Source organism: Haliaeetus albicilla, chromosome 23 (assembly GCF_947461875.1).
Source record: "Haliaeetus albicilla chromosome 23, bHalAlb1.1, whole genome shotgun sequence".
NCBI lineage: Eukaryota > Metazoa > Chordata > Aves > Accipitriformes > Accipitridae > Haliaeetus > Haliaeetus albicilla.
Genome location: NC_091505.1, coordinates 987,234 through 1,013,333, shown reverse-complemented (window position 1 = coordinate 1,013,333; position 26,100 = coordinate 987,234). Strand labels below are relative to the sequence as shown.

Below are 26,100 nucleotides of genomic sequence, written 5' to 3'. Positions count from 1 at the left end.
AACCTACCTGAGACAGAGGTCATGCCAGTTAGAAGTGGGAATTGCAAGTACACAGATAGAGGCCAGAGACTGCCCAGCCACCTCCTGACCCTTATCAATGCTGGTGCACTTTGAAACTTCTCTCCCCCTGTGCCAACCACCAGCGCTCAGCCTGCACCACAGTGACTCTCCCTCCAGCTGTCAGGATCCTCTCTGCTCTCTGCCACAACCTTGGTCCACATTAGGGATCAGAAAGGAACAGAGATGCTACCTCCTACGCTGGTCCCCGAGCCACCCTAGCTCCTGCTTGTGTGTGTCCTTTCTGCTCCATTCACCTTGTCCAGGCAGAGCTGGCCAACCCCACCTGCTCCTCCAGACAAGATCCCCTACTCCATCCTCTGCTCCAGCCAGCTCACACTGGGCAGAGGGCGAGCTCTGCACAGACACACATCAGCCCATTCACAAGGCAAGGAAACACCTAGCTCAGCCTCTCCATCCCCTCTGCAGAGCAGGACAAGCAACATCCAGAAAACAACAGGCAGTTATTCAAGGAGATGGAGATGTCAATACTTACTAGAGGCTAGCACAGGCGGCCAAGTGTCCCTACCCAGTGTCAATTTACCACAACTTCACTTGGATTACATGCCCCAGAAACAGCCATAGGAGAAAATAGAGAAGATTTGCTTATGAAACAAAATTAATGTCCAGCTCTTTGCAGATTTTACTCTAATGGCCTGAAACTTTCAAAAACTCTGCTTGCCAGCACTGAGCACACGTCCACCAAGACCAGCCAACAGGGGAAACGACCATGCTTTCCCAAACAGGGAAAGGGCAAGACAAGGCAGATCAGAGCACGATGGGCAGTGCTGGCTACACTTCCAAAGCAACTGCTGCCTGCCCCAGAGACCACCCATAAAAGGGCAGCGGGGTTGAAGATCAGAGGAAAATCTTCCCATCATCTTTAACTGACTCTGCTCAACAGCTGAAAGCCTAAAGTGGCCTCGAAGCTGGAGAAGGCTGCACAGAGCACAGCACACAGCGGGGCCAGGCTTGGCTGGGCTGCACAGCAGGCGGTGCCGTGGTTCACCAGTGCCCTGGCTGCACCCAAGGGGAAGCCCTGGATGGGAGAGGAAAGAGCATCAGAGAAGCCAAATACTGGAGTGAGACCCTTCCTAAGCAAAGGAATATGCTGGCTGGTAGCTACCATAGCATGGTCATTCACCAGGTCTCAAGCTTCCATGGCTTCTTAAAGAGCTGCCTGCAGCTACAGGACTTGCTGGCACTGCCTGGGAAAACCACCTTAAGTCACCATTGACAAAAATAAAACCCTGGCCTAGCCTAATGACTCCCCAAAACACACCCATTCCCTGAGCTGCCTGCCAGGCTTTCCTCCGATGCGGTGATCCACAGGACTAAATTCTGCCAAAAGCTGTACCAAGATGTGTCTTGTGGGTCCACCTTCCTTTAAGAGAAGACCCTAAACTGCGGGAGACCAGCAGGCTGAGCCCAGCAGCAGGTACTCCTTGAAGAGGCCTCACCAGTGGTCTCACAGCCTCTTCCCACTGGGAGAACTTACCTTGGAATAAAAAGACAGCTCCAAATGGAGAGAGTGCTCCCACCCCAGTCATAGTAAGCAATCTCAGTAAGCAGGAAAGAACAGGAGCACTAGGGCTCAATGTAGAGGCATAATCTGAATCAGAGTCTCCACCTGGCTTATCAGGTATAAAACGAAACATTAGCTCCTCCTTTAGCTACTGTGAAAGGTTTGACTCAGTAGGATTTGGAACGAAAGTCCCAGAAGTGCAGTCTCATGAGGAGATCACAGTTGGCAACTTCCCAGAAAAACAGACATTTAGAGTATTCCAACATTGTGGAGGATCGATCATCTGCTTTTTACCAGAAGGCCACTGGCTGGGTATTATCCAACTCCAGATTTTTGTCAGGTCGCAGCTATATGGGAAGGTGGCCTGCATATACCCAACCTAGTGGTGATCACGGATCACCAGCCCACCAACTTTGCCTAGATTTACTTTTGATGTTAAATAATCTTAAAGGTGAAAGACAACTTCTGGCTTTGTTGGGATAGACTTGTTTTCCAAGTTTGTAACAAAGAACTCAATACCTGAGAAAAACACAGAACCACAGGAAGTGACAGGACAAGGGGCAACTGCTTTAAACTAAAAGAGGGTAGGTTTAGGTTAGATATAAAGAAATGTTTCACGATGAGGGTGGTGAGACACTGGACCAGGTTGCCCAGAGAAGCTGTGGATGCCCCGTCCCTGGAAGTGTTCAAGGTCAGGTTCGATGGGGCTTTGCACAAGCTCATCTAGTGAAAGATGATCCTGCCCATGGCAGGAAGGTTGGACTAGATGGTGTTTGAAGGTCTCTTCCAACCCAAACTGTTCTGTAATTTTGTGGTTCTATGCATAAGCAGTCTGGAAGACAAATCTTGTAAGAAGCCGTATAGAAGTTCTTAACAGAAATAACCTAGGAGAACCAAACAGAAAACTTTACCATGTTACTGCTTTGCAGACAAAGTTCAATGTTCTTTATTACTATATCATGAAGGTTAAGAAAGCAAAGCCCATATAGCTTTTATATGCGATCTCTTTCTCTACAGAAACAAGAATAATACACGTACAAATTCCTTCCAGAAAAGCAATTTCTCCTGTCTATAAATCACATTCTTATCTCAAATCTGTCATTTATGCCTTTGCAGATGAGATCTATGGAGAGAGGCTTAATCAGCCACTTGATGCACTTTTTTCTGTTGGTTAATGTTACACATATCAACGTGTCACCATTTCATTAAAGATCAACGTTGACATACACTAGAAAATAAGGATCATGTACATCACAAACATTTTGCACTAACACCCAAGAGTGCTAGATTAATTACTGTTTCACCAAAAGCAACCCTCTAAGATCCCTCCTATATGAAAGTACATAGTGATGTGCTTCTTTCATTTCCATGCCCTGGCTGAGACAATCCCATGTCTTTCACAGAAACTAACACCCCTCAGAGAGTAACAGGTTTCTTTTTAGACACTCATTATTACAGGCTCAGTTAAAAAAAGATGGAATTTTAACACAGTTGAGACTAACAACCCAGACTAATGTTTTCAGAGGTGGTTTAAGCAAACCTGTTTTGTTTCACACTGGGACAAGACTAGGAAGATCCATGTGGGTCTGGGACATGGTGCCTAGCACTGCATGAGGAAATGGTGACAACTTACAAAACACCTCTGGAGCTCTCACAAGTGATGTTTTGTGAGCTTGGTGTTCTTGCAGAGTTGTAGCTACCTAATGAAATCACTAAACTCATTTAACATTGTCATTTTCCAATACCAATGTATTGGAAATGGAGTATTTTAAAATATTTGCATGCCACTTCTTCCCTGTTCTGAGCATTGTCAGGAAAGAAGTGATGACTGAATTCATTACTTCCAGATGTGTCAGAATACCCCACATGGCACTGATGTGTTGCACAGGCAACTTTAGTATAACCTAGCCTTCAAACCCCGAACAGAAATCAGTGTACTTGCCTGATGGCCTGGCACGCTGCAAGGATTTGGGTAGAATATATGTGCTGTCTGGCTTGGGGCTCTACTTTTGAGACAGACACCTGAATATTGCAGAAGAGAGATCTGAGGAGTAGCTGAACAGGATTTCAGCATCATACTGAAAGAGTAACTGAACAAGATGCTGTGGTTGAAAGCTAACCTTGCTCTTTATTTGCTACTCTACAGCTTGCATATTAGAGTCCCTTTTCCTAGAGATAAACAAGCATTTCAGAACACACTTGTTTTTTACCTGCCACCTTCACCTGGGTGGGTGTCATGAAGTACCTCCAGACTTTCAACTCTACCTAATCTACACAGACACAGGCATGCTTCTGCAGGATAGTTGCATGCTGTAAGTACTGAGTGCAATCCACAACTGGCAGCCAAAAAAATGGTCTTCCAGAGAATTACTGGGCAGCATTAGGCAAACACTTCTTCAGTTGGTGCCTCCCCTTTCCCCATCTTAAGAGGGTACATTCATTACTGGCTGCACAGGGCTCTGGAAAGCCACACAATGAGGTTCAGTTGCAGTCAGCAACCTTTACTTTACAAGCAAGGGAACCAAAACAATGAAAAATGAAAATCCAAAGCTATCAGGCAGAGTAGGATTTGTCACCCAAACCTGACTAATCAGCAGTGCATGCAGACAACACCCTCTTGGCTGTTTACACATCTGTCATAGGAACACTTGTAGTGTCTGCAGGTGACAGAAGGCAGCATGTGTTTCATCACAGACTCCAGGACAAACATGTCCCAAAACCATCACTTTCCCAAGAGACAGCCCTTCTTTACTTTAGCTTTATTTTTTCTGACATTGTGTCTGATTCCAGTAGGATTTGATAAGATCAGATAAGGGACTAAGAACTATTCCTCCTCTTGCAGGAAGAGCAGTTTGAGTGACATGTCTTCCTCCATCAACCCCATCCTTGTCACCGTCTTTAAATCCTGTATTTCGCTAGCAATGCCACTGTATGGAATAAATACATAAATATGAGAACATCCTCCCTCAAGTTTTCCAGAACACAATTATTTCCACCTCTCAAGTCTGTCAAAAATGCGATAAAACAGACCTCTGATGATGCTTAGGGTTTGTATTTTTTTTTTAACATCTCTCTAGAAATCCCTCTTGCCTTAACATTAAAACCAGCAGAAAACAGATTAATAATTATTATTATTGTGCACAACTTCAATCAGCATACAGATCTCAATGTATTGCTACTAGTAACACAAATACCAAGAGAAAATTTGTTACCTGTAACACAAGAGACGACTGAGTAATTCCCATCTTACACTGTGAATTAAGGAGTTATCCATGCGAGCATTGTGCAAACTTAATATCAATATCCTGACAAGAAAGACACTGTGCTGGAGGATCTAACACAATAAAAAATTACCAACCTCTGCTTGTTTGCACCACACGCTGATGTTCTTACGCTGAGCTTTCGTGAAATGGTCCCAAGCCTTTTGTTTGGAGGCAGAATGGTACACGGCCACTATCTGCTCGACTGTAGTATCAAATCAGCAGTCAAATCAGGCCAGAATATCATCCAGAGAGGGCGAACAAGAGGAGTAAAGGAGTAAAAAAGTGGAATCAGGCAGGTGGTTTGGCTAACCTTTTCTTACAACACTGTACTGTGCTGAAGCTATGCTCAGGAAGGGGACTCTGTGCCTGGAAAGGAAAGCATGGACTTCACCAGGCCAGTGTCAAATGCTCACAGAGTAATGATCAACTGGGAAAACAGCATCTGCTCTCAACTGGAAAAAAGGAAGGCACACGTTGAGCTGAAAAATACTCAAATATGCTGCGCAACACTGCATATAACAAGTACACACAGGTAGCGCTCGCTCTCTAAAATGGGATGATGAAGTACAATTGTGAAAGCTGGCATTTTGGATGTTCTTCTGCCCAGTGGGTACAGTCCCAAAGAACAGTGCCACAGCCTGAGCACAACTGCATCCCGCCCATGCATACTACAGAAAAAGGATTCTGGCATCAGCCATCAACTTTTTTTGTTCTGGAGATTTATTCCTTCTATTTCTCTACAAAATTTGCAGAAGTTTTTGGAAATGCAAAGTGCCTCTCCTTGGATGAGAGCTCACCCAACAGCAGAAAGCACATCTCCTGATTTTTTTTTTTTTTTTTTAATGCCTGTGATGTTGTAGTAGGTTTAATTCTTACAAAAAAAAAATCAGCATTCTGCTACTTAGATTAACCTAAGAGTGGCTGCGATATCAGTGGGTGTTTTATAGAGCGGAGTTGCATACTACTATTACTACTTACTCTGCAGTGCTTACTGTATTTCCCTCTGGAGTGTGTGCCCATATTTTTTACCATGAACGGGATTTTTTTTTTTTTTTTTTTTTTTTAAATGCAGGGTCAAACAAGTAAAAGCCAAAATTATAAGTAAAGAATGTTCACAACCTAGCCAAGGGGCTCAAGAAGGCTTAGTACAACTGTAGAGAAAGTACTCTGAAAGGTACCCTTAAAAAAAAAAAAAAAAAAAAAGAACCATTCAGACTTACTAAAGAAAGGATGTGTAAGAGGCAATGAATGGTTTGAGGAACTCTTATAAATCACATCTTGGAACTAATATAGCCCATGCCTCTTCCTTGATTTAACGGTTTAATAAAGGACTGGGATTTGAAAGACGCAGGTTTGAAATGCTGTTCTGAAACAGGTTTTCAGTTGTGACTGAGAACAGAGTGTTAGGAACACTCTGCTGCATCCTACCTTTGGTGAATAAATCCTGTACACTTCGCTGAGGCACCAGATTACCAGGAACTTACCTTGTCTGTGCACAGAAGTGGAGTTGAAAAGATGACAGAACTACTAATAGACTACAATTAAAAGAGGAAAAAAATTAAGAATTCATTCTTTCCTCCCCCCAGACATGGACTCTTGCTCCAGTAAAATGTACCACAGGAAACTTTTGCCAAGTTAATGATATATGCTTATAAATTAACTGTAGCTGCACAGAAGCAATTGCCACTTCTTTTCCTGGAGCGCTTTTAGTGTGGCCTCTCCAGACTCTAGAAATTAAGCATCTTCCCTACAACAGACAACCAACATTCAACACGGAAACACTACTCACACTGAACCAGAATCCCTGAGAGAGCAAGTTTGAATTTCTCTTTAGCTTCTTCCATCTCTTTCTCATGAGCCGCTTTCTCGTTCACTAGTCTGCGAATGTGGCTGTTGGCTGACTGGATCATGGAGTAGAAGTTGTTGGCAGTCCTCCTGTTCACTTCTCCACGCTCTATCCAGGTCAGCAAGGTCTGAATGGCTTCCAAGAACTTTGTGTCATCTGCAGCAAGAAAGGACACCTTTACATCACAGAAGTACAAGGTCACCTGCACAGCTTTTAGATTCTTTCCCTGGCACTGCTGAACTGCGATTTTTCAAAGGTCAACTTACTTCAGGCGGCTAATCACAATTCTTGAAAGCATGGTATTACCTGAATACAAGGCTATACAAAGGAAGGCAAGTCTAACATCAAGCTGATAGAGCAAAACATCTGTTGAGGAGCAACAAGATGACCAACTGCTAGAAACCTACTGGAAAACTTCATATACTTATTCAGAGGTACTCTTTCATGAGAGAAAATATCCTCCAGCTCCAAAATAATCAGGCCACACGTGGGTCTTAGGCTTCAAAGAAGGTCTTAAGACTTACACTAGTCCTTTTAACATGAACAAAAACAGTTTCTTCCAAACTGTTGTACTCAAGTATGGGTTTATTTTTATGAAAAGACAAACAATTCTGAAAAAGACATGGCTAAGGTTGCTGCTGTGTGCAGGCTGAGGCCTCAGTTGGAACGGGCTCTGCAAGGTCTACCTGGCACCATCATTTCAGTTCAGCAACACGACCACAGCAGAATACAAATCTCTGTCCCAGCATTTGCACAGAAGGGTGGCTGTGGCCCACAGAACCACTTACCTTTCAGTTTCTCAGCAACAACACTGCACTCATGGTCAGAGTAATGGACGACGGGAGGTGGGGAGGGCGGGCGGAAGCGCTCCTCTTCCAGCCTCCTGCGATGGCGCTCCTCTCTTGCCAGCATCCGCTGCTTACATTCCCACTCATACAGATCATCCCGAGCCTGAGCAAAATCCACATGCAGGCGTCCAGTATCCTTCTTGTCAGTGCTGGAGCCCAGTCTGATCCGATAGCCTGGCAGTGATGACAACAGTGGGCAGACAGGTGACTTACTCTAGGCTCCAACCACCCACCAGTCTCTCATTCCTACAGAGCCAGAAAGCCCCTGAACAGAAGAGTTTAGTGCACAGAGAGTGATGCTGGAAAAGGAAACATTGTTAGGGGGTTTGCTGCTATCTGCCTGTGTTTTACACATGCTAGGCAAGATCTTACACAGGCTGTTCCTCCTCTTAAACACTGGCAGGTACCGGGTCTCAAATAGGAACTGTTCAATTGCACATAACCTCTCGGGCTGTGAGACTAAGCCCAGCTGTTCACATGGGGAAGGCAGAACTGCCTTGGATTCTTCCGCACTGTCAAAAACTCCAGAATTTGGGGACGGGAAGGGGGGAATGAGAGGTGAGGCACAGCAAAGAGGACAGCAGACAGATAGCAGTAATCTTTGGAACAGCCCCATCATCTGGTGGGAGCGGGAATAAGGACAGCAATCATGCACATCCAATGTGTGGGAACTCTTCTCACCAACACAGTTTGCAGGACTCCTTTTCTGGAGTTTCACATCAAACATGCTAGAAGGCTCTCCTATGTGATTAAGAAAAGCACGCGTGGGATGTATGGAAGAAAATCTGAACTACAGAGAGACTTTGTACAAAGAACAAAGCCAGAAATGCTTGCGTGTGGAGGACACTGATGACTGTGCACATGACTGTGGCTTTGGGCAGAAGGAACTATAAGCAGAGAATGTCTGCAGCTAAAGAGGCTGCATTGGCTATGAAGAAGGGGTAACCGCAAAGAGATACAGCTCTTACTAATGGGGCATTGCAAGTCTAACTCAATTCAACAGTCTCCAGAATGAGACACAATGCTTACAATCAGTCAAAACAGACTACAGAAAAGTTTCCATTATTTTAAACAGCAAAGAACATTTCCCTCACTTATCTTGACAATCTCATCTCTCTGGAGAGAGTATGGACTTTGGAGGCAGTACACTGGTTTGTTAATGTGCTGATAGGCTGCCCAGGGAAGTGGTTGAGTCACCATCCCTGGAGGTATTCAAAAAGCGAGTAGACAGGGTACTCCAGAACATGGTTTAGTGGGCATGGATGATGGTTGGACTCGATCCTGAAGGTCTTTTCCAACCTAAATTATTCTATGACTCTATGAAAGAATGAATTTGGAAGGGATTTTAGCATGGAAATAAAAAGTATTACTGTATTTTTCTAGAATGGTAGAGAGTCAGGTGGAGAGCCTAGACTGCTCAGGGCAGATGTAACCAGCACAGCAAATGCCAGCTTGACTGGAAACGCACACTTCTGCCAGCCACACAACAGTCTGTGAACACGAACTCTGAGTTCTCTGTCCTCCATGAAATAAACTTCTTAAAACCCTACGGATGCAGAACAGGGGCTCCCTTGGCTCAGGTGTTTCAGCTCTAATGACTAATAGTGAAAAAAGTATTGATGAAAGTCAAGCACACCATCCAATTAACAAGCAATTGAGAGCAACTGCAAATTTTTGTAGAACCCTTAAGCATTATCTACAGAATTGGCTGGACATTTGTCCAGGTAAGATGAGGATAGACTCTGATTGTACCTCATCCCAATATTTTGTAGAGGTTTGCAGTACCCAAAGTAACAAAGCATTGCTATCTTTACTATCAGGAGCTGCTATCATGTATTTAAGCAGAAATGCAGTAGCAGCAGCAGAAGAGGCAAACTGACACAACATTAGAAAAATCTTGCAATGGCAACAAAGCCTATCATTATAACTATAAAAAAGCCATTGCATCTCTGTCCCAGAATTTTAAGCTGCCATCTGAGACAGAAATAAACCTACCGGAAAGATAAAGCGCCTTGTCCACCATGAACTCCTCAGCAAAGCGGATATGACAGAAATTCTTCTTACTCTTTCGAATAGCTATGACTTCCCCACACTGTTCAAATACTTCCATAATGATCTGCTCGGTTCCGTTTTCCGGCAGTCCTCCAACAAACACTGTCTTACACCCTGGGGGCCTCTCTCTTGTTGCTGGAGGGGGAAGATCTGAAGAGAGCAAGAGGGAAAAAGCAGACCAGGTTAGTTTTTGGTTTGTCAGCACACGTTCCTTTCACCTACCCACCTCTCCCAAGAGATGACCTTACCTTCCTGGCTTCCTCCAAACCTACACCTAGCTATGCTCCATTTGACTTCACCAAGCAGTAGATCTATAGCACTGCTATACGAGAATAAGCACATTTACCAGCCTGTTTCCAAACAAAAGATCTCAGGAGCCTGAAGCTTTCCAAACACTCTCCCTAGCACAAGCAAAGGCTCACTGAATTCCTGTCATAGAACATGAGCAGCACCAGGACCTCAAAACTTTATCATAGGAGGTGCTATACAAGCACAGCTTAAAGGACTGTCCTTATGTAAAGAATACATAGAAAACATATACAGAGGATCCTAAAGGACAAAAATCTATACAGCAGTCTGTAAAGGGTACAAGAGCATTAATGTTAAGGGAAGGTCATGAACCAAATTTAGACTAAAAAGATATTACGGAAGGAAGAGATGAAGGAAATGGGTATAGCCAAGAGGTGTAGAAGGAATTAATGGGGTTTTTTTACCTGTACGGCTAAAACGAACAACAGAACATAAAAGCAGGCTGAAAGTTAAGTCTAATTTGCCAGAAACAGGTTGCTGAGTATGCTCGCTTATCCACTGTAACACTGCAGCACACAAAAGAGACTACGTGAAATTGCTGTGACTTGGAGAAGTGTTTCTCCAGCACCTAACTCATCTCCACACTCAAGTGTCCACCTGGCAAGTGCAGTGAGACCCTCCCAACTCAGTACATGAAGGCTGAGAAGGATTATGCACTTGTTACCTGGTGTTTCTTAACATCTGGAAAATCCTAAATGAATTTCAGTGCTGAGATCCATCACCCTGGTTAAGTTCACAGAATTACACTACTTACAACTATTTTGATAAATAAATATGTATTACATCCTTTTAATTCTTTGGCATATTTTCAGCAAAGTTCTTCCAAAAACAATTATTAGGATTATTTTCTTTTTGTTTGGAAATGGCTCCTTTTGGGTCCCACATTGAGCCTGACCACTGACTTGCCACAGCCTTATGAAACAACATCCTTAACCTTTTCTGTAAACCCCAGTCCTTCTGCTCCAACAGTTCCTTTTAACATCCTGCTCTTACTTCACAAGAACAGAAGCTGCAAGGCAGTGCCAGCCAGGAGCTTGCGCAGTCCAGTACCAGCTTGTAGCAAGGGCCTCCAGGAAGGACTCATAAGCTTTACAAGATGCTGAGGTTCCCCTCTCAGGACAACACTGACGACAACTGCTAGGTTTTCCCTGAAAACCTGAAATCCAAGTTTAATCCTCTTTCCAGTACACCTTCATAACCTTATTAAACATTCCCTCCATCTACTTTGCTATCAATATCAACTTTTCTTGGAAACTTCCTAAATTACCAGCCCTGATCACATTTCAACAGCAATCTCCACAGTCTAACATTTGTAATGAACACAGTTTTGCACGGACCATATCTCAGATGGAAAGATGTACATTATGTCTGTCATAAAATACATGAAACATAAGATAATAGCTGTAACAGAGGGTGCTGAACCTACACCACCTGCATTTTGCAAAAAAAATATGTTTTTAAGTAAAAGGGTTGTCAAGCACTGGAAGAGGCTGCCCAGGGAAGTGGTTGAATCATCATCCCTGGAGGTATTTAAAAGACATGTAGATGTGGTGCTTGGGGAATGGTAGACAGGGTACTTCAGGACATGGTTTAATGGGCATGTTTGATGGTTGGACTCAATCTGGAAGGTCTTTTCCAACCTAAATGATTCTATGATTCTATGGTTTAGTGGTGGATTTGGCAGTGTTAGGTTAATGGTTGAACTTCATGATCTTAAAGGTCTTTTCCAACCTAAATGATTCTCTGATTCTATAAGTCTTTAGCAAAATAATGGGAATAGGAATTCTTATAAAATTTTCTGCTAGACTGTCTCAGAGGAAAAGAAATCCGCCCCCCACCCCCCGGGGCAAATATCCCTGACAGATATTTGCCAGGAATTAACATTTCAGACTGCATCCATTCACAAGCCCACACTAAAGGAGGGATTAAAGCAGCAGGAGAACCAGAAGAGGACAAAAGTCCCACACAGCCAAGAACAGAAGTGTATGGCTCTGGATGAAGCCAAGAGCCAGTTTGTTACAAGAAGGGGAGGGAAAGATCTTCAAAGCAGATAAACCATCACTGTAAGCAATCTGCAGCACCAAGAAATGCTAGCAGCCCTGATGGATGAGAATGGGAGAGTATGCAGAATACAAACACAGGAGAAGGGGAGCAGGAGGAGACATGCATGCAGGAGCACCCCGGTGGGAGTTCAGTCTACACCATGTATGCAGACCTTAGGCTGAAAAACCACTGTGAGTGTGGGTAGAGGAAATCTGGGAGGAACACATACCTCAAAAGCAGTGTCTGAGTGTTTCCATGATGGTTACTTGTTTGCCAGCATGAAGAGAATACACTATTTTGTTACATGTTCAGAGGCCAGAAAGGGATTAACAGTGCATCTTCCTTCTATCACAGTGTTCAAAATTCTTGAACTGGCTTGTCAACATGTATTTAATTTAAAAAAAACACAATACAAAAAAAACCCAAAACCAAACACACACAAAAAAAAACCAATCCAATCCAAAAGTGTTTCCAGGACAGCAAGACAGGTTTTCTTCTGGGGATGGTGAACTAAGAGATAAATCATCAGACTGGGCTTTGCAAGAGTTTTATTTAAAATGCTGGGCACAGGAGCACCACAGACTCCCACTGCTGGGAGCCCATCAGGCTCGGGTGCCATCTGCTGGTACCTTCTTATGAATTATATATAGACACGCAGTCACAAACATCTCCTGCAACTTCTCTGCATAATGAAAGCATCTTATTTCCAGTGAAGAGCACTGCTTCTGAAAAAATTAAGTCCTTGTTTTTCCATCAGTAATTTCAAGATCTGTACCGTGCTGACACAGACCCACAGACTTCTGCGGGGCCCCAACGGTATGGCTGGGCTGTGCAGGCACTGCAGGGAGAAGCACGCCTGAGACTGCACTTACGCTCCTACCTTCCCCAGTTTGTAATTTCTGTCAATTTTATACTGGAGAATTTATCGTTAATGCTTTATGGGGTGGAATGGTTCTCACTCTCTCCTCGTCTGGCAATAAACACAGCTCATAGGATCTGACTTATTAATCTTCTCTGAAGATAAAAAGCAAAGCAAAGTTTGCAGGAAGAGTAGTGCAGAGTAGTCTCAGAAACACCAAGACCAGGAGAGCACTTACTGCCAAGCTGCATGCATTAACCTGCTGCTGCCAGGCTCTGCCATGGCCTGGTACCCACTGCAGAGCACAGAAGAGGGGACCATGACTCTGTGCAGCTCCTGTTGACCACAGTAAGTGTGAACCAAGTCAGGGGTGCTCTGGTCCATTCTCCGGGGGACAAACAGGCCATTAAGAGCTGTTAATTCATTTCCCAAGTCTGCTTGCAAGTAAGCATCTTGTGCTGAGAAATCCAGTCTCATGACAAGCACAGCGAGGCAGATGTATTAGTCAGTGTTGAGTATCTTATTTTCTTCATACAGAAAACTGAGACACTTGCCCTTTCCCCCAGTACCAGCACCTCCTCCTTCTCAAATCAGTCAGTCTAGGGGAGTGATGAATAAAGTGAGATGAGCCCACATCACACTGATAACACTGTACTAGAGCTACAGCCTCTGTTCTCACTAAGTTGGCTATGAAACCAGTCCCTGCAGCTTGAGGACATCAATTTTGCAGACATGAGCTTCGCCGACAGCACATATGGGCTCCTGCAAGTCTGTAAATTACTAAATCTTGATTTTGCCAAGAATTATGTCCTTTCTCAACCTTCAACAGCCTCCCACTGCCACTGGCCTGCTCAGAGTAGTAATACAGCACTACAGTGCCACAGCCCAACACTCTGCTCTAAGGGTAACATGTTGGGTCACAGGCCCCTTGGTTTTCCAGGTCAAACACAGTTACTTACCATCCTGCAAACAGCTGTGTAACAAGGGGCAAGCAAGGCCCCAGCTAGTCTGGAGATCACATCAAAATAAACTATTCCCATGGAGTTCATATGTTCTTCCCACTGGGGAGACAGACTTGATCACTGCTGCAATTAATACAGTTACTGGGTTAAGGCACACATTTGCCTAATGTGCCCTTCACAAGCACAGCCTTGTCCAGCCGGCCTCCCAGGTGGACAACATGAAACACAGCAAACCTTGCCCTATGTATAACAGGATACTGAAGGTCCCTCCTAAATCTGTAAAGCACAAAGACCCAGGGAAGCCTGGCTGGTCAGCCCTGGCAGCGTTGCCCAGATATGGTGTGGACCCAATACCTAACTCGTGGCAAGCTGCATATCATCCACTCTGAGAGCAGCTTGCATAGTTCATATTCTTCATGATATGTACAACAGAGGAAAGCACCTTAAAGTCTACAAGTAGGAAAGCAAGCTAAACAAGAGAAATGTTAATTAAGAAAGCTTGAAGAAGCAGGAAGAAAGTGGTCTATTGCGTTATGATATCCTCCCTCATGCAATATCTGACTTAACAGGAAAAACTGCTCAGAATAAAGGGATTGCATCCTGGGTCACACAGAGATAGGTCACTAGAATACATGGTAAGAGACAGAACTGCACTTCATTTTTACATAAAGGTGTGCTCTGAAGTTGCTTTCTAGCAAAGACTGTAAGCCCACTCTCCCCAAAGCAGCATCAGGTCTCATCATCAGTGATATTTGGTAAAATACTGACAAGTTCAAGGCTACAGCCTGGCTGGCTGCTGGAATAAAAATATTGATCAGCCTTAAGGTGAAGCAGATTGTCTCATGGCCACAACAGTTTGTTACTAATTACCAGACCAGGAACCAGCTTCACACCATCATTTAGCATATCAACTAAACTCTGTACTGCAACTGCGCACACTTTAGACTTACCTGCTCAAGCTACACCCGCTCACACAGATCCATACTACCTGTGAAAGACATGTTCACACAGATATCTATGTAATTTAGGCTATACCTGAGATAATAGTCTAGGTTTCTTTTATGGCTAAGGGATGAAAACGGGCTCCTTCAGAAGCACTGCTTTATCTTGTAGGTAGATGTCTAGAATAGATAAATTGTAACCAAATACTGACCTTTCTCCTTCAGCTGTAAAGAGAGTCTGGAAGATTAATCCAGATAGTAAACATTTATGCTGAGGTGGAACACTTCAACTAATTTTAGATACCTTCAACATAGGTTTCCCCACAAGCGAGTCACTCTGTGCTCCCCTTATAATCATGGGAGAGCTGGGCAGCAGAGCTTGGGGAGATTCATCTTCCTCAAAAGCAGACAAAAACATTTGCTTATACAAACTGCCCCAAACTCCACCAGTTGCTCTCCAGTGATGCCAAAGGGGCTGCAGGCTCTACATAGAAAGGTTCATGGTGAGGACAGCCTAAAAATAAAGGTAAGAGTAGGTTCACCTGGACCATCTCAAGTTCCTTCCAAGCGGCCATTCCTGGCAGTAAAATTTGTCAGGATTATCCTGACAAAAGTAATGACAAATTTGGTATGGGCAAAATCATTTCTGCCATGCAAGTATGTCACTGGGGAGAAAAGACAAGCAGTTGAGTGTCAACATGGGATGCTTGAAGAGTCAAAAGGATGAAGAATGATTAACTAGGGATGAGAAGCTGAACTGATGCTGAGGGATAAAGCTTCTTGTCCAAAGGGGCTGCACAGTTAAAATCCTTAACAGCAAAACTAGCATTAGCATTTATGCTTCCTTCTTTTTGATCTCTGGAAAATAAGGAAATATTCCTCTAATTTCCTGAGACAGTCACTGAGGTCTGCCATCACCTGTTATCCAGACTCTGAGGATGGAAAGACAGAGGTCATAAAACAGGTCTTCACACTAACACACACATACCAGAACACGGCAGAACAAAACTAGTGTCGTTCCAACACCCTCCCAGAGGCATATGGGACTGTGACGATGGGATAAGGCCAAGGTTTCACCAAGCGCTCGGGAGGTATTACCATCAGGGCTGGCACTTGATGAACCACCACTGTTTATTTCTGTAGTTGCCACTGTGGGCCAAATGTATTAGTGCTCTGAGAGGAGAGAGAGACTGAACCCTTCCAGTCCCAGCTGCTTTCCTTGGGGGTTGCCCTTGAAAAGGCAATATTTAATACTGATTTTCTTGCCACCCTTCAGAGAACGAACAATGGTAAGAGATTCCTAAGCAGTCTCCGCCTGGACAGCCTACCATCTCCAGGGCTCCAGCTGGAGCAGGGCAATGAGTCAGAAGGCAAAGCACTGCCCTCTAAAACAGAGGTTTTAGCAGCTTGCCAAGAACAAGCAACCTGTAGACAAGAAGCAACCATTTTTTGAAAGTAACTGACCAAATTTAAGATGGTTTTTACATGGCAACCTTGACCTCAGTCTTTTCACAAAGGCAGACTTGACCTCAAGAGAAGTTCAGCACTGTGCCTGGCCAGGATTAGGGAGGTGAGAAATTCAGAAAATGCCAAGCTGTGCAAGAGGAGAAAAATGGAGAAACAACTGCACTTGCTTCATTTAGAATCCTAAATGAGAGTACTTAAACCTGTTAAAGTAAGACATGGAACAAAATAATTGTTGGAAGAAAAATGGGCAGCTCCAAATGAAGTGAAGCAAGGGTACGTGCAGGAAGGACTGAAATTAGTGGTACAGCTTTGTGGTTCAGTTGTGAGATAGCAAAAAAAAAAAAAAAGAATACCATGGATAAAATCAGAAATTACTTGGACCACAGAGTGCTTATGGAGAAGATCTGGATAACACTAGAAATTTTAAAATATTTTTTAATATTCTAAAAAATTTATATTCTATGATTGATATTCTATAATTAATATTCTGTGAAGAACTCTGTGACTATGACACCAAGTTTCTCAGGTAAAAGCTGAAGAACAGATGTATTGATAATGATATTGCAAATAACAAGTCAATACATTTCATCAGGTAGTTCTTGAGCCAATAAGAAGTGACACTTGAAATCCACGGGGCAGTAATTTATAACTATTAAGGATGTCAGAGAACAGCTAGTGCTAAAACAAATAATCTTGATGGAGCAACCACAAGCTGATCCACTTTAATTGAAATAAAAAGCTAAAAAAGCCATGTTTTTACTGCGTGTTTTGTAACTGAAGAGGCTTTTATTTCATAGCAGCAATTTTAAGAAATTAAAGGAACTGGTCTGAAAAATTCTAAGGACTTGAATATAATCAAAGCTTCCAATAAATAAACTGGAACTTGTATGTCAAAGAAAGAAAGAAAAAAGAAAAAAAGCCTTGCCCTGCAAGCCTAACTGGATCAGTAACCACTCCAAAACAGACTTCAGAAATACACATACAGAGTCTGCAAGAAACAGGAAAGGAGTTGATTACCATAGATATGTACAAGTTTGAAGCAGAGAGAGTGAGGGCAAAGTAAGATCTGACAAAAAAAAAAGTAATCAAAACAATCTAGAATCTTTTAATGGAAATTAATACAAGTACCAAGAAGTCCCTCAGCCAGAAAAACTCCAAACTCTAAAACAAAGAAATGGAACAGACTGGATGCTAAGTAAGTAACCGATGTCTGTCTGTTCTAACAGCAGTGGCTAAAGATATCCTCCAAAGCCAAGAAATGAGATCTCCTACTTATCTCCATCACATCTACATTTTGTTGGCTATTTCATCTCCTTCATCTTTCCCTGCACAAGCCCAGCCAACTGACAGGTAACGATGTTTCCCCCGCCCCCACTCTGTTTTTTACAATAAAAGTGAGGAGAAAGGGTCAGTCAGCTAGTTTGAAGGGGATCCTTGTTTCTTGCTATAGCCTGATGAGCCCTGACTGCCCGTTTCTTAAAGTCTTCTGTCTTATTTCCAACTGCCTCTGCTCTCCTTCCATCACATTCTGCAAAACCCAGAGCACTCCCGTCTCTCAGTACGGACCACGCTGGCTGATCCAATCCCCTTACCTCCAAGAGCTCACTGTCTTTGAAACCTTAGATAATACATGCAAGAATCACGCCATGAAAATTAGAGTTCAAATATCCAGAGACTGGAATGCTTTCTTCCCCAGTCCTTATCAATCCAGCAATGGAAAAGGCTATTTACGGAAATGGTAAACATTCAGTGACATGAACAGGCTTCTCCTATTGCTCCATCACCTGCCTGAGCTCACCCCAGAGCTGCTATGTCCAGGCAATGTAATGGTTCTTCTCTCATATATACATTTTTTTTAATATATATATATATACACACACAGAGTTATTCTTATATAGACAGAAACAGGACAAAACATAGACAGTTACGTGGATTAGGTGGGAAGAGAGTGCAGCTTTTGCAGTGAATGATCTCCTTCACAGCAGGCATGTCCGGAGGGATGGGAGGTGGGACTATCCCCAAGCCTGGCATCATGGGGTTGATCGGAGGGATTCCAGTCATCATCCCAAGAGCAGGATCAAAATCTAAATGAGGGAGAGAATAAGGGAGTCAGGTAGTGGTTTGGACTCATACAGTAACTGTTTATTCAGACAGCAAACGGAGTACTCTCCCCACATGTGCCAGTGAAAATTAGCTGAATAAACAGCAATAGAGAGGGAACACTGTAACACAATGCACCAGAATTTTAGATTTGTGCCCTTAAACCAACTTAAAAACTGTTTCGTTGTTGACTGCCTCAGCCAAATAGATATTCTCTATTCAAATAAACTATGTCCTTCTCCACTCTGTAGACACCATCTCCCATCTAGTGTCAAAACCTTCCCCAGTAAGTATTATATTATCCATATAGAGGTGGCATATGGAAACAGTGTAAAACCTAACCCAGTCCAGTGTCACTAAGTAGTTTAGCAGTGCAGACAGCTTGTGACCCAGGGCTAAGGGCATCACCTTGCAAACCAGACAAGTGTACCAATTTCAGCAGCTAAGAACATGCCAGAATAATTCTGGGTAAAACACACAGAAGCATTTAAGGAAATACCTTACTGCATGTCTTACCCTGCTTAAGTTGTTTCTAGGCTTTACCTAGCACTCTGACTATATCTAAGTAGCATTTTACTTTGATTTTGCTCTTAGATTTGCCTGCAACACCAAATAAAACTAAACAGAGCTGTCAAAGGAGGTGTATTTTATCTGTTCAGAAGTTGCGAACCCTGGGGAAGCAATACCTGTAGGCAGCCAAAATGGAAACAGTACACCTAGATGCCTTATGGAGAAGGCTCATGAGTCTGAGAATGTCAGCAGCTAAGCTGTAAGGACAACCAGTACCAGCAAGGCCAGATGGTACTATCAGGGTGAGATCTCAGGAGGAACTCCCTCCTGCAAGTGCACGACATCTTCTCTACCCTCTACCACCACTACTCTCTTTGCAGCAGAAGCTCTGAAGACACAGACAATCCCAAAAAAACCACAGGGCACTACCACAGAATATGCAATCCCGAGCACTACAGAGCCTTTGAATCTGGCTGCCTGTTTTGAGATGTAGATGGATAAAATTAATTTTCCAGGGCACAGACAAAAGTTACAAATAGGCAGAACTCAGTGGTGCACAAGCAGCATTTTCCTTTGATCCTAGGCTGGCATCATTTCAGATGCTATTCATATCCTTAAGGCAGGCAAACATTTTTGTATTCCTCTCTTCACAACCACTACTTACAGTAATCCAGATGCAAGACAACTTTTAGTGTCCAGATTGGATGTTTGATTTTGGTAGCTGAATTTTGTTTTCATTTGCATTTTGAAATACTTTACCTGGGGATACATTCCTACAAAGTTTATGTATGTTGTTTGGCTTGCCCAATTTGGATTTCCTTGTACTCGGTGCAAGTGTTGCTGTTCATTTTACATCACACATGAACAGTCACAGTAAAAACACAGATCTGAGGCAAATCCTCTGCCACGAAACAGGCATTTCAGAGGAAGGCACAAGAAATCTTCTTGTCGCTAACTGTGAAATATGGATGTAGGGATACATGTGGATTGTATCCTTATCCATGGCCAGCTAGCTGATGCTGAAACACACTGCATACACGTTTCCAGAGGAAACGGGCTGTAAGGAACAACAAGGGTTGGCCTGAATGATCAAGGCTATACCTGTACAACTGCTACCTCAGGGCACAAAGGTCTTTGAGCTGGGGCTTGGCTTACAGGCTTGGACCAGGAAAGGGAGGGTGGGGAGAGGCTACACCATCCCAGACCTCTGCAGTTTAAATTCACATATTGCTAAATTGAAGTTTGAGATGAAGGTCACCTTGTGGATGGCTGTGATCTTCAGTGACAAAACTCACTGAAGATGCAAGGTAGCTGGAGAAAAATTGCAGGACTTAGTCTGGAAAATGCAGATACCATTCAAAATATTCACGTGTTAGAGTCCAAGATCCCATTTGTCTTCCCAGCACAGCTTGATATAGGTAAACTCACGAGATTGAGAGTATGACATCAGTGCTGGCAGCAAAAGGGGCAAAACAAGGTGTGTTTCAGCCACCTCCCCACCATCCTTGGCAGGGTGGTGGCTGTTCTTCCCAGCACTACAGCCAGAGGTGCCAGGGGTCATGCTGGGCTACCTGCCACATGTCAAGGACAGGCAAGTGAACCCCCTGCTACAACTTTTGCAAGGCTCTAAATTCAGTCCCTTCACATTTTATAATTCTTCATGCCAATGAAAGCAGTCTCACTTTGTCCTGGTAATTTGTTACTGCCTCAAGGTTAGCTGACAGCGATAGGTATGGATACCAATCAGAGAAAATCCTTAATGCAGGACAGAGCTTGAGGAATCCAAGGGAGGAGAAAGCCAAGATGGGTGTTTCTCTGACAAAGCAAGACTTACAGGTTTTTAAAAACGTGAATGGATACAAGTACCAGAAACAAAAGAACTGGCAGGGTAATGAACTATCACAGTATAATGAAAGGTAGAAAGTGTATATGCAAGGGCAAACAGTGATCTTTGGATTTGTGGTGAGCCCCACTGTTTATTGCTCAACGAGCAATGTGCAAGACAACTTGCCACCTTGCATAGAGATCTGCTGCTTCTGTTAAGAAGCTGAGCCCATGGCTACAGGACAACATCCGAGAGGCTTAAGAAGCAGATTCAGAAGAGCCAGTCTCCATTTTTAACAGGGAAAAAAAAAAAAAAAGAAAAAAGTCCTCAAGGACTCAAAAGAGTTCAAAAACATCAGACCTGGCACGTACTTTTTGGTGAAAACTGTGATAAAAAAAGAAAGCTTCCCCTGTTCTTACAACAGGGAATGGGAGACTGGCTTCAAACTTGTGTGCTCTCCTAGAACAGACTTCTATTGATTTTTCCTTGACAGAAGCATGTGAGCAGGAGAATGACATGAAAACACCACCCCTACAGCAAAGACAAAAGTGAAACAAGGCCTAGGGGACAGAAGAGTACAGACTGCATGCAAAACTTATGGCAAATTAAGTGATGCTGTTAGTTAAATATAGTATCAGCTGCACAGCAAACTACCTGCTCTATGCCACAAGAGCAGAAATAGGATTGTAGAGTGGTGCCAACACAGATATCCCCTCCCCAGGTGAGTAGGCAATTATTCAGGCAGGAGACAGCATCCTTCTCAAGTGCTTAATGCAGTAAAGCACTGAAACAGTAATTTCATGTCAGGATTTTGATGCACAGGCATCCTGCACTGCTGAGAAACCAGGTACAGCACAGCTCTGTTCCCACAGGAGCTCTTTAACAAATCCTGGACTGACCCACGCACTTGTACTCTGGACTACAAGGTGGTAATTTCTGGAGCAGAACCCTCCATTAATTTCTGCCACATGCATTTTACTGCCCTATTGCTTTCCTCTTCATCTCCCTCCTATCCTTTCTCTTAAACAGTTCCCGTTCATCTTAGAATAACGTGTTACTTGATATCACTGGTTTCCTGACCTCTGTGCAGGACCCTCCTCCTGCTGGTCCACTGCAGACTATCTAGAGGTAGCCCACAATAGCTATTGTTTGCATCAAAACCCATGTATTCTCATTTCCTCTGAAATCAGTTTTAAAACAGTGGTCTCTAAATAAATCACTTGCAGACATTAATGCATTTCAAACACAGCTTATTAATGTTTTTTGTTCGTGGTAGGCATTTATCTACCTCAACTGAAATAGGTTCTTCCCAAAGACATGTTTGAAAGCAAAGGTGGGCACAGTCTGGATAAGTTCACGTACCAGGCAGGAGGGGCTGTCCTGTCATCCCCATGGGAGCCATCCCTAGATTGTTCATTGCAGTGGCCCAGGCAGTTGGGTCTGACATTGGCAAGCCCATCGGAATGGAGTCGAGGCTTAGTTTTCTGCCACCATCTGCTGAGATGAAAAAAAGTGATTAACAGCTTAGTGCATATCTTAACTTTTCTGCAGGGCATACGTTGCCCAGCAAGGCTCTGCAGTGTCAGCATCCAAAAACAGATTTGAACCTAACACATAGGAAAGAGCCAAATGGAAAAAAACAAACAAAAAAAACCCCCACAAAAACCAAAACCAACAGTGCTGTCCCTCTCGAGCAGACATTTTATAGAAGCAAGGTCTATGAAAACACTGCCTTCCAAGAGCATCTAAATTACGGTTTATCCACTACAATCAATAGCTCCAAGGGGCCTTAAAGGAACACTGATTAAAGGTAAGGGATACACTTTGATTCCTCCCAAGAAATTTATGAATAAAGGACAAACATTCAGCAGGTATAAATTGTCATAATTGCACTGAATATAACAGAGATGGCCAGTCTGTTCCAGCAGAGAGTACTTCCACTGCCATCTGAAGACATTTCTCTTCCATGCTAAAAGGGGAAATGAAGCAAAGAACAATGTCACACTGCTGACAGCAGCAGTACCAGTGTTACTTACTCAAGGTCTAGCGAAGTTATCTGGTAATCCAGGTAGAACCATTAACATTATACCATGCTTAATTAAGCATTCAAACCTTCTTCTGCGATTTAGCTGGGTCAACCACGCCTTTAGCTGCTTACTTCCATGTACCACCAAGATATATGCTTGTTCTTTTTTTAACTAGAACCTCTAGGTTTTAATGAGAGGTGCCCAAATGCAAAAATATCTGATTTCAAAAAGGAAAAAAAAATGCTTAGCCCAAGGTTAACTCTGCACAGGAGGAAAAATAAAAAATAATAATAATTAAAAAAAAAAAACAAACCACAAACAAAAACCAACCAAACCCAGTGCCCAGGGCATTTCTCTGCTGGGAAGAAAAGATAGAGCTTGAGATAATTGCCCAAATCACAGCAGGAACACCAAACCTGGCCATCTGCAGTCAGATTAGTCTCACATGCCATCTCCCTGATGAAGCTTTCATAAAATGAATGCTTGTTTGAAAAAAATCTGGCTTCAACAACTGGGGAGGGGAGAATATCAACAGTGTTACTGACAGAAGCAATATGAAAAACTTCCCAGCTTTAACCTGAAACTCAGCAGAGTTGATATTCTCCCATCTTATACAACCCAGGATACAACCCAGTGCACAGACTCCCAAAGCTCTCCAGAACACACCAGCGGAGGAAATTTATTGACCATTTATCTCACCCTGTGATTTAATGATTCAGAATTTCCATTTCCCACCCCATTCAACCACTCCTCTCTTGGCTTCAGAGAGGGGACAAGAGATCAGTTCACCTCCCTGAAATGCCACCTCTGTGCCCCTGGTGAGAAGTCTCCCTCTGCAATGGCCACCCATCTTCTGGTAACCACCCAACCCATGTATCACTTGGGCCATCTCCAAAATCCTCATCTCCTACGCTCAACTTAAACGAAGCATTGCCAGGGTCGAACACCTAGCCTTGGCCTCGTCTTTCCCTCCTGTCACTGTCAGTCCCACCACCCTTTGCAGTACAAACAAATCACCCATTTTGCTTTTTACATTAGCCAAGCTCTAAGCACTAGCCAAATGCCTACAGTGGAGTTAACATATGTACAAAATACCACCTGCACGCCTCTATTTTTTCCTTATCTAACAGATATTATTGATTAGGGGAAAACAGGACATCCTTTGAAATAGCTCAGACCTGATGCTCAATAGTCAGCAGACTTAGTCAAGTTGAATATGAATTAAAGCAGCATCAATAGAACAATATACTCCACCCCCAAAAAAGGAAAATTCAGCTCTCTAGCTGTCAATGATGAAACCTAATTTCAAGCATGGGTTTTGGAATAAGACTGACTATTCTAGGTTTGTAGCAATGTGTTGCAATATAGTTAGATGGCAACATGACAGGCAGGCTCTACAGCACGTCACAGCCTGTGAGTGAAGGAAATGGGTACTCAATTACAGTATTTGTTCACCAATTAGAGGCAGTAACACTATTGTGAACTCAACAGATCACACTAACTTGCATTTTATTATGACAACATGCTCACCCACTGCTTTTTAAGTGGGAAAAACATGCACAAGAACATCCATTTTACCTCAGCATAAGAACACTAACATTTACTCCTTTCATACTTGTACAAATCTCTAATTACCCAAAAAGAAACACTCGGGCTGTCACGCCTCTGAGGGACCCCTGATGTTCAATAGCTCTTGGTACAGAACAGGGAGATCCCAACTTTGTAGCACATTACATTACACATTGCAAAACTGAAGTCACAGTTACGTCTTGTTCCACAGTTGGACAAAATCTCTACAGAGATGAGAGCGCTATCTTCTTGCTGACTGCATCACAGAGACAACAGGATCTCAGAAAAGGAAAAGGAGTCCTGCTTTGGCTGCAAGCAGATATCTTAGGGAAATTCACCTTAGTTGATTAGTTGAATCAAGAAATGAGGATGTAGAAGGGTGAACACAGCAGACATTTGTAACCAAAAAGGGCTTATCAGAGATAATCTAGAGAGAAAAAAAGAGAGCAGCTGTAAAAAAGAGTATTTTCTCAAGGGATTATAAAGGAGAGAGTTTGCTCCAACACAAATGAGAAGGGGAAGGACAGGGAGGGAGAAGGAGACACATTAGAAGGACAGGATAAGCCCTCGGTCAAGAGGCTAAGCTCCACACTCCCAGTGGAACTCTCCTGTGCTCTCACTATCAGCATCTCAAAACCATCCCTAAACTGTGCTGGACTATTACCTGTAAAGTTCCAGATTTTTCCTCAAATTTCCTTTAAAGGACTTTTCAGGGAAACAAAAGTTGGACTTTCTCTCTACACAATTACATTTCAACTTCTTTTTCTGCAACTGTATGCTTTGCACATCACCTTCCCACAGCGAGATGGCCTTCTGCTGCAAAATGGCACCTCTGCCTCCAGTCCAGCCTAGTCCTTCCCCTCCTGCACCTGGCATCTCTCTACAGAAACGTTACACAACTAAGTCCCACAGACGCTATTTACATGATGTATGTAACACCTCATCTTCATGGCACAAGCAGATGCCACATTTCCCCGGTCACACTGGTGGGATTGCAGTTTTCAACCACAATATAATCTGCAAATACATTATTCTCTTTTTTTTCTCCAATCACTCTGTGAGAAATACAAGGAAAATTTCTTAGATAACAGCTTCAGTAAGACTCCTAGATCTGATGTTATAACATCATAAGTTATTATGGTCCATTTAACAATTTGCTTTTATTAAATTATCTTAAACATTAATGTCTCCAGTCATTCAGGCTGATCTGCCTTATTACGCTTTTTATTATGGTCATGATTTGAATATTGAGATATTGTCCAATTAGAAAAAAAGGATAAATCTATTGGGACAGATATAGAGATTCCACAGTGCTTATAAAAAAAAAACCCAAAAAACAACCAGTAATACAAAAGTTGCTTTTGTTTTGCACAGAAACAGCAACGAGCACTCGCCCAAGGCCATGCAGGCATGGAACCATGAACACTGGTCTGGCTGCAAAGCAGTACCAGACCACAACTTCATTTCCATCTGTCCACCTTCTGCATTAACATCTTAATATAGCAGCTGTTTTCAGTATACACTTAAGTGGATGCCTTCTCTATCGCCAGCCACCAAGCTGCTACTCGGCTCACCTGGAGTGACATTTGCTTTCTTCCTCTTCTTGCCTGGATCGCTTCCATTCTCGACTGGGCTTTCCGATACCTGTGGGCCAGCAGTGCTGCCAAACTGCAGAGATTTGTTGTTGCTGGCAGGATCAAAGGACAGATGGTTTAAGCCTAAAAAAGAAGAATACACTCAGAGATTTTCTTTAAATTGGTTTGCGATGCTTCAGGATCACAGTACTAGGAGAAATGCCCAGTACCAGGTACAAGCAGCCCTTCAGGTCCCTGCAGGAACTATGCCTCCTGTTTACTGTCCCCAGCTACAACTGATCTTAATGTTACGCTGATACCAC

The 26,100-nt window shown here is 43.2% G+C and overlaps 1 protein-coding gene across 8 annotated transcripts in view; it reads right to left on the bottom strand.

Moving 5' to 3' along the window:
* ENOX2 (ecto-NOX disulfide-thiol exchanger 2) overlaps positions 1 to 26,100 on the bottom strand; it is a 57,505-nt gene that overhangs the window by 16,626 nt on the left and 14,779 nt on the right. For 7 of the 8 annotated variants that reach the window (XR_011329431.1, XM_069810801.1, XM_069810800.1 and 4 more), the window contains 7 exons: positions 25,778 to 25,921; positions 21,970 to 22,104; positions 18,101 to 18,256; positions 9,535 to 9,741; positions 7,480 to 7,713; positions 6,635 to 6,847; positions 4,941 to 5,047 (listed from right to left, as the gene is read on the bottom strand). Coding sequence is in view for 7 of the 8 variants with exons in the window: in XM_069810796.1 (XP_069666897.1) it covers positions 4,941 to 5,047; positions 6,635 to 6,847; positions 7,480 to 7,713; positions 9,535 to 9,741; positions 18,101 to 18,256; positions 21,970 to 22,104; positions 25,778 to 25,921 (1,196 nt within the window). In the remaining variant the exon portion in view is untranslated. Of the gene's footprint in view, positions 1 to 4,940; positions 5,048 to 6,634; positions 6,848 to 7,479; positions 7,714 to 9,534; positions 9,742 to 18,100; positions 18,257 to 21,969; positions 22,105 to 25,777; positions 25,922 to 26,100 lie in introns of those variants that run through there. The other variant, XM_009912896.2, reaches the window with a different exon arrangement.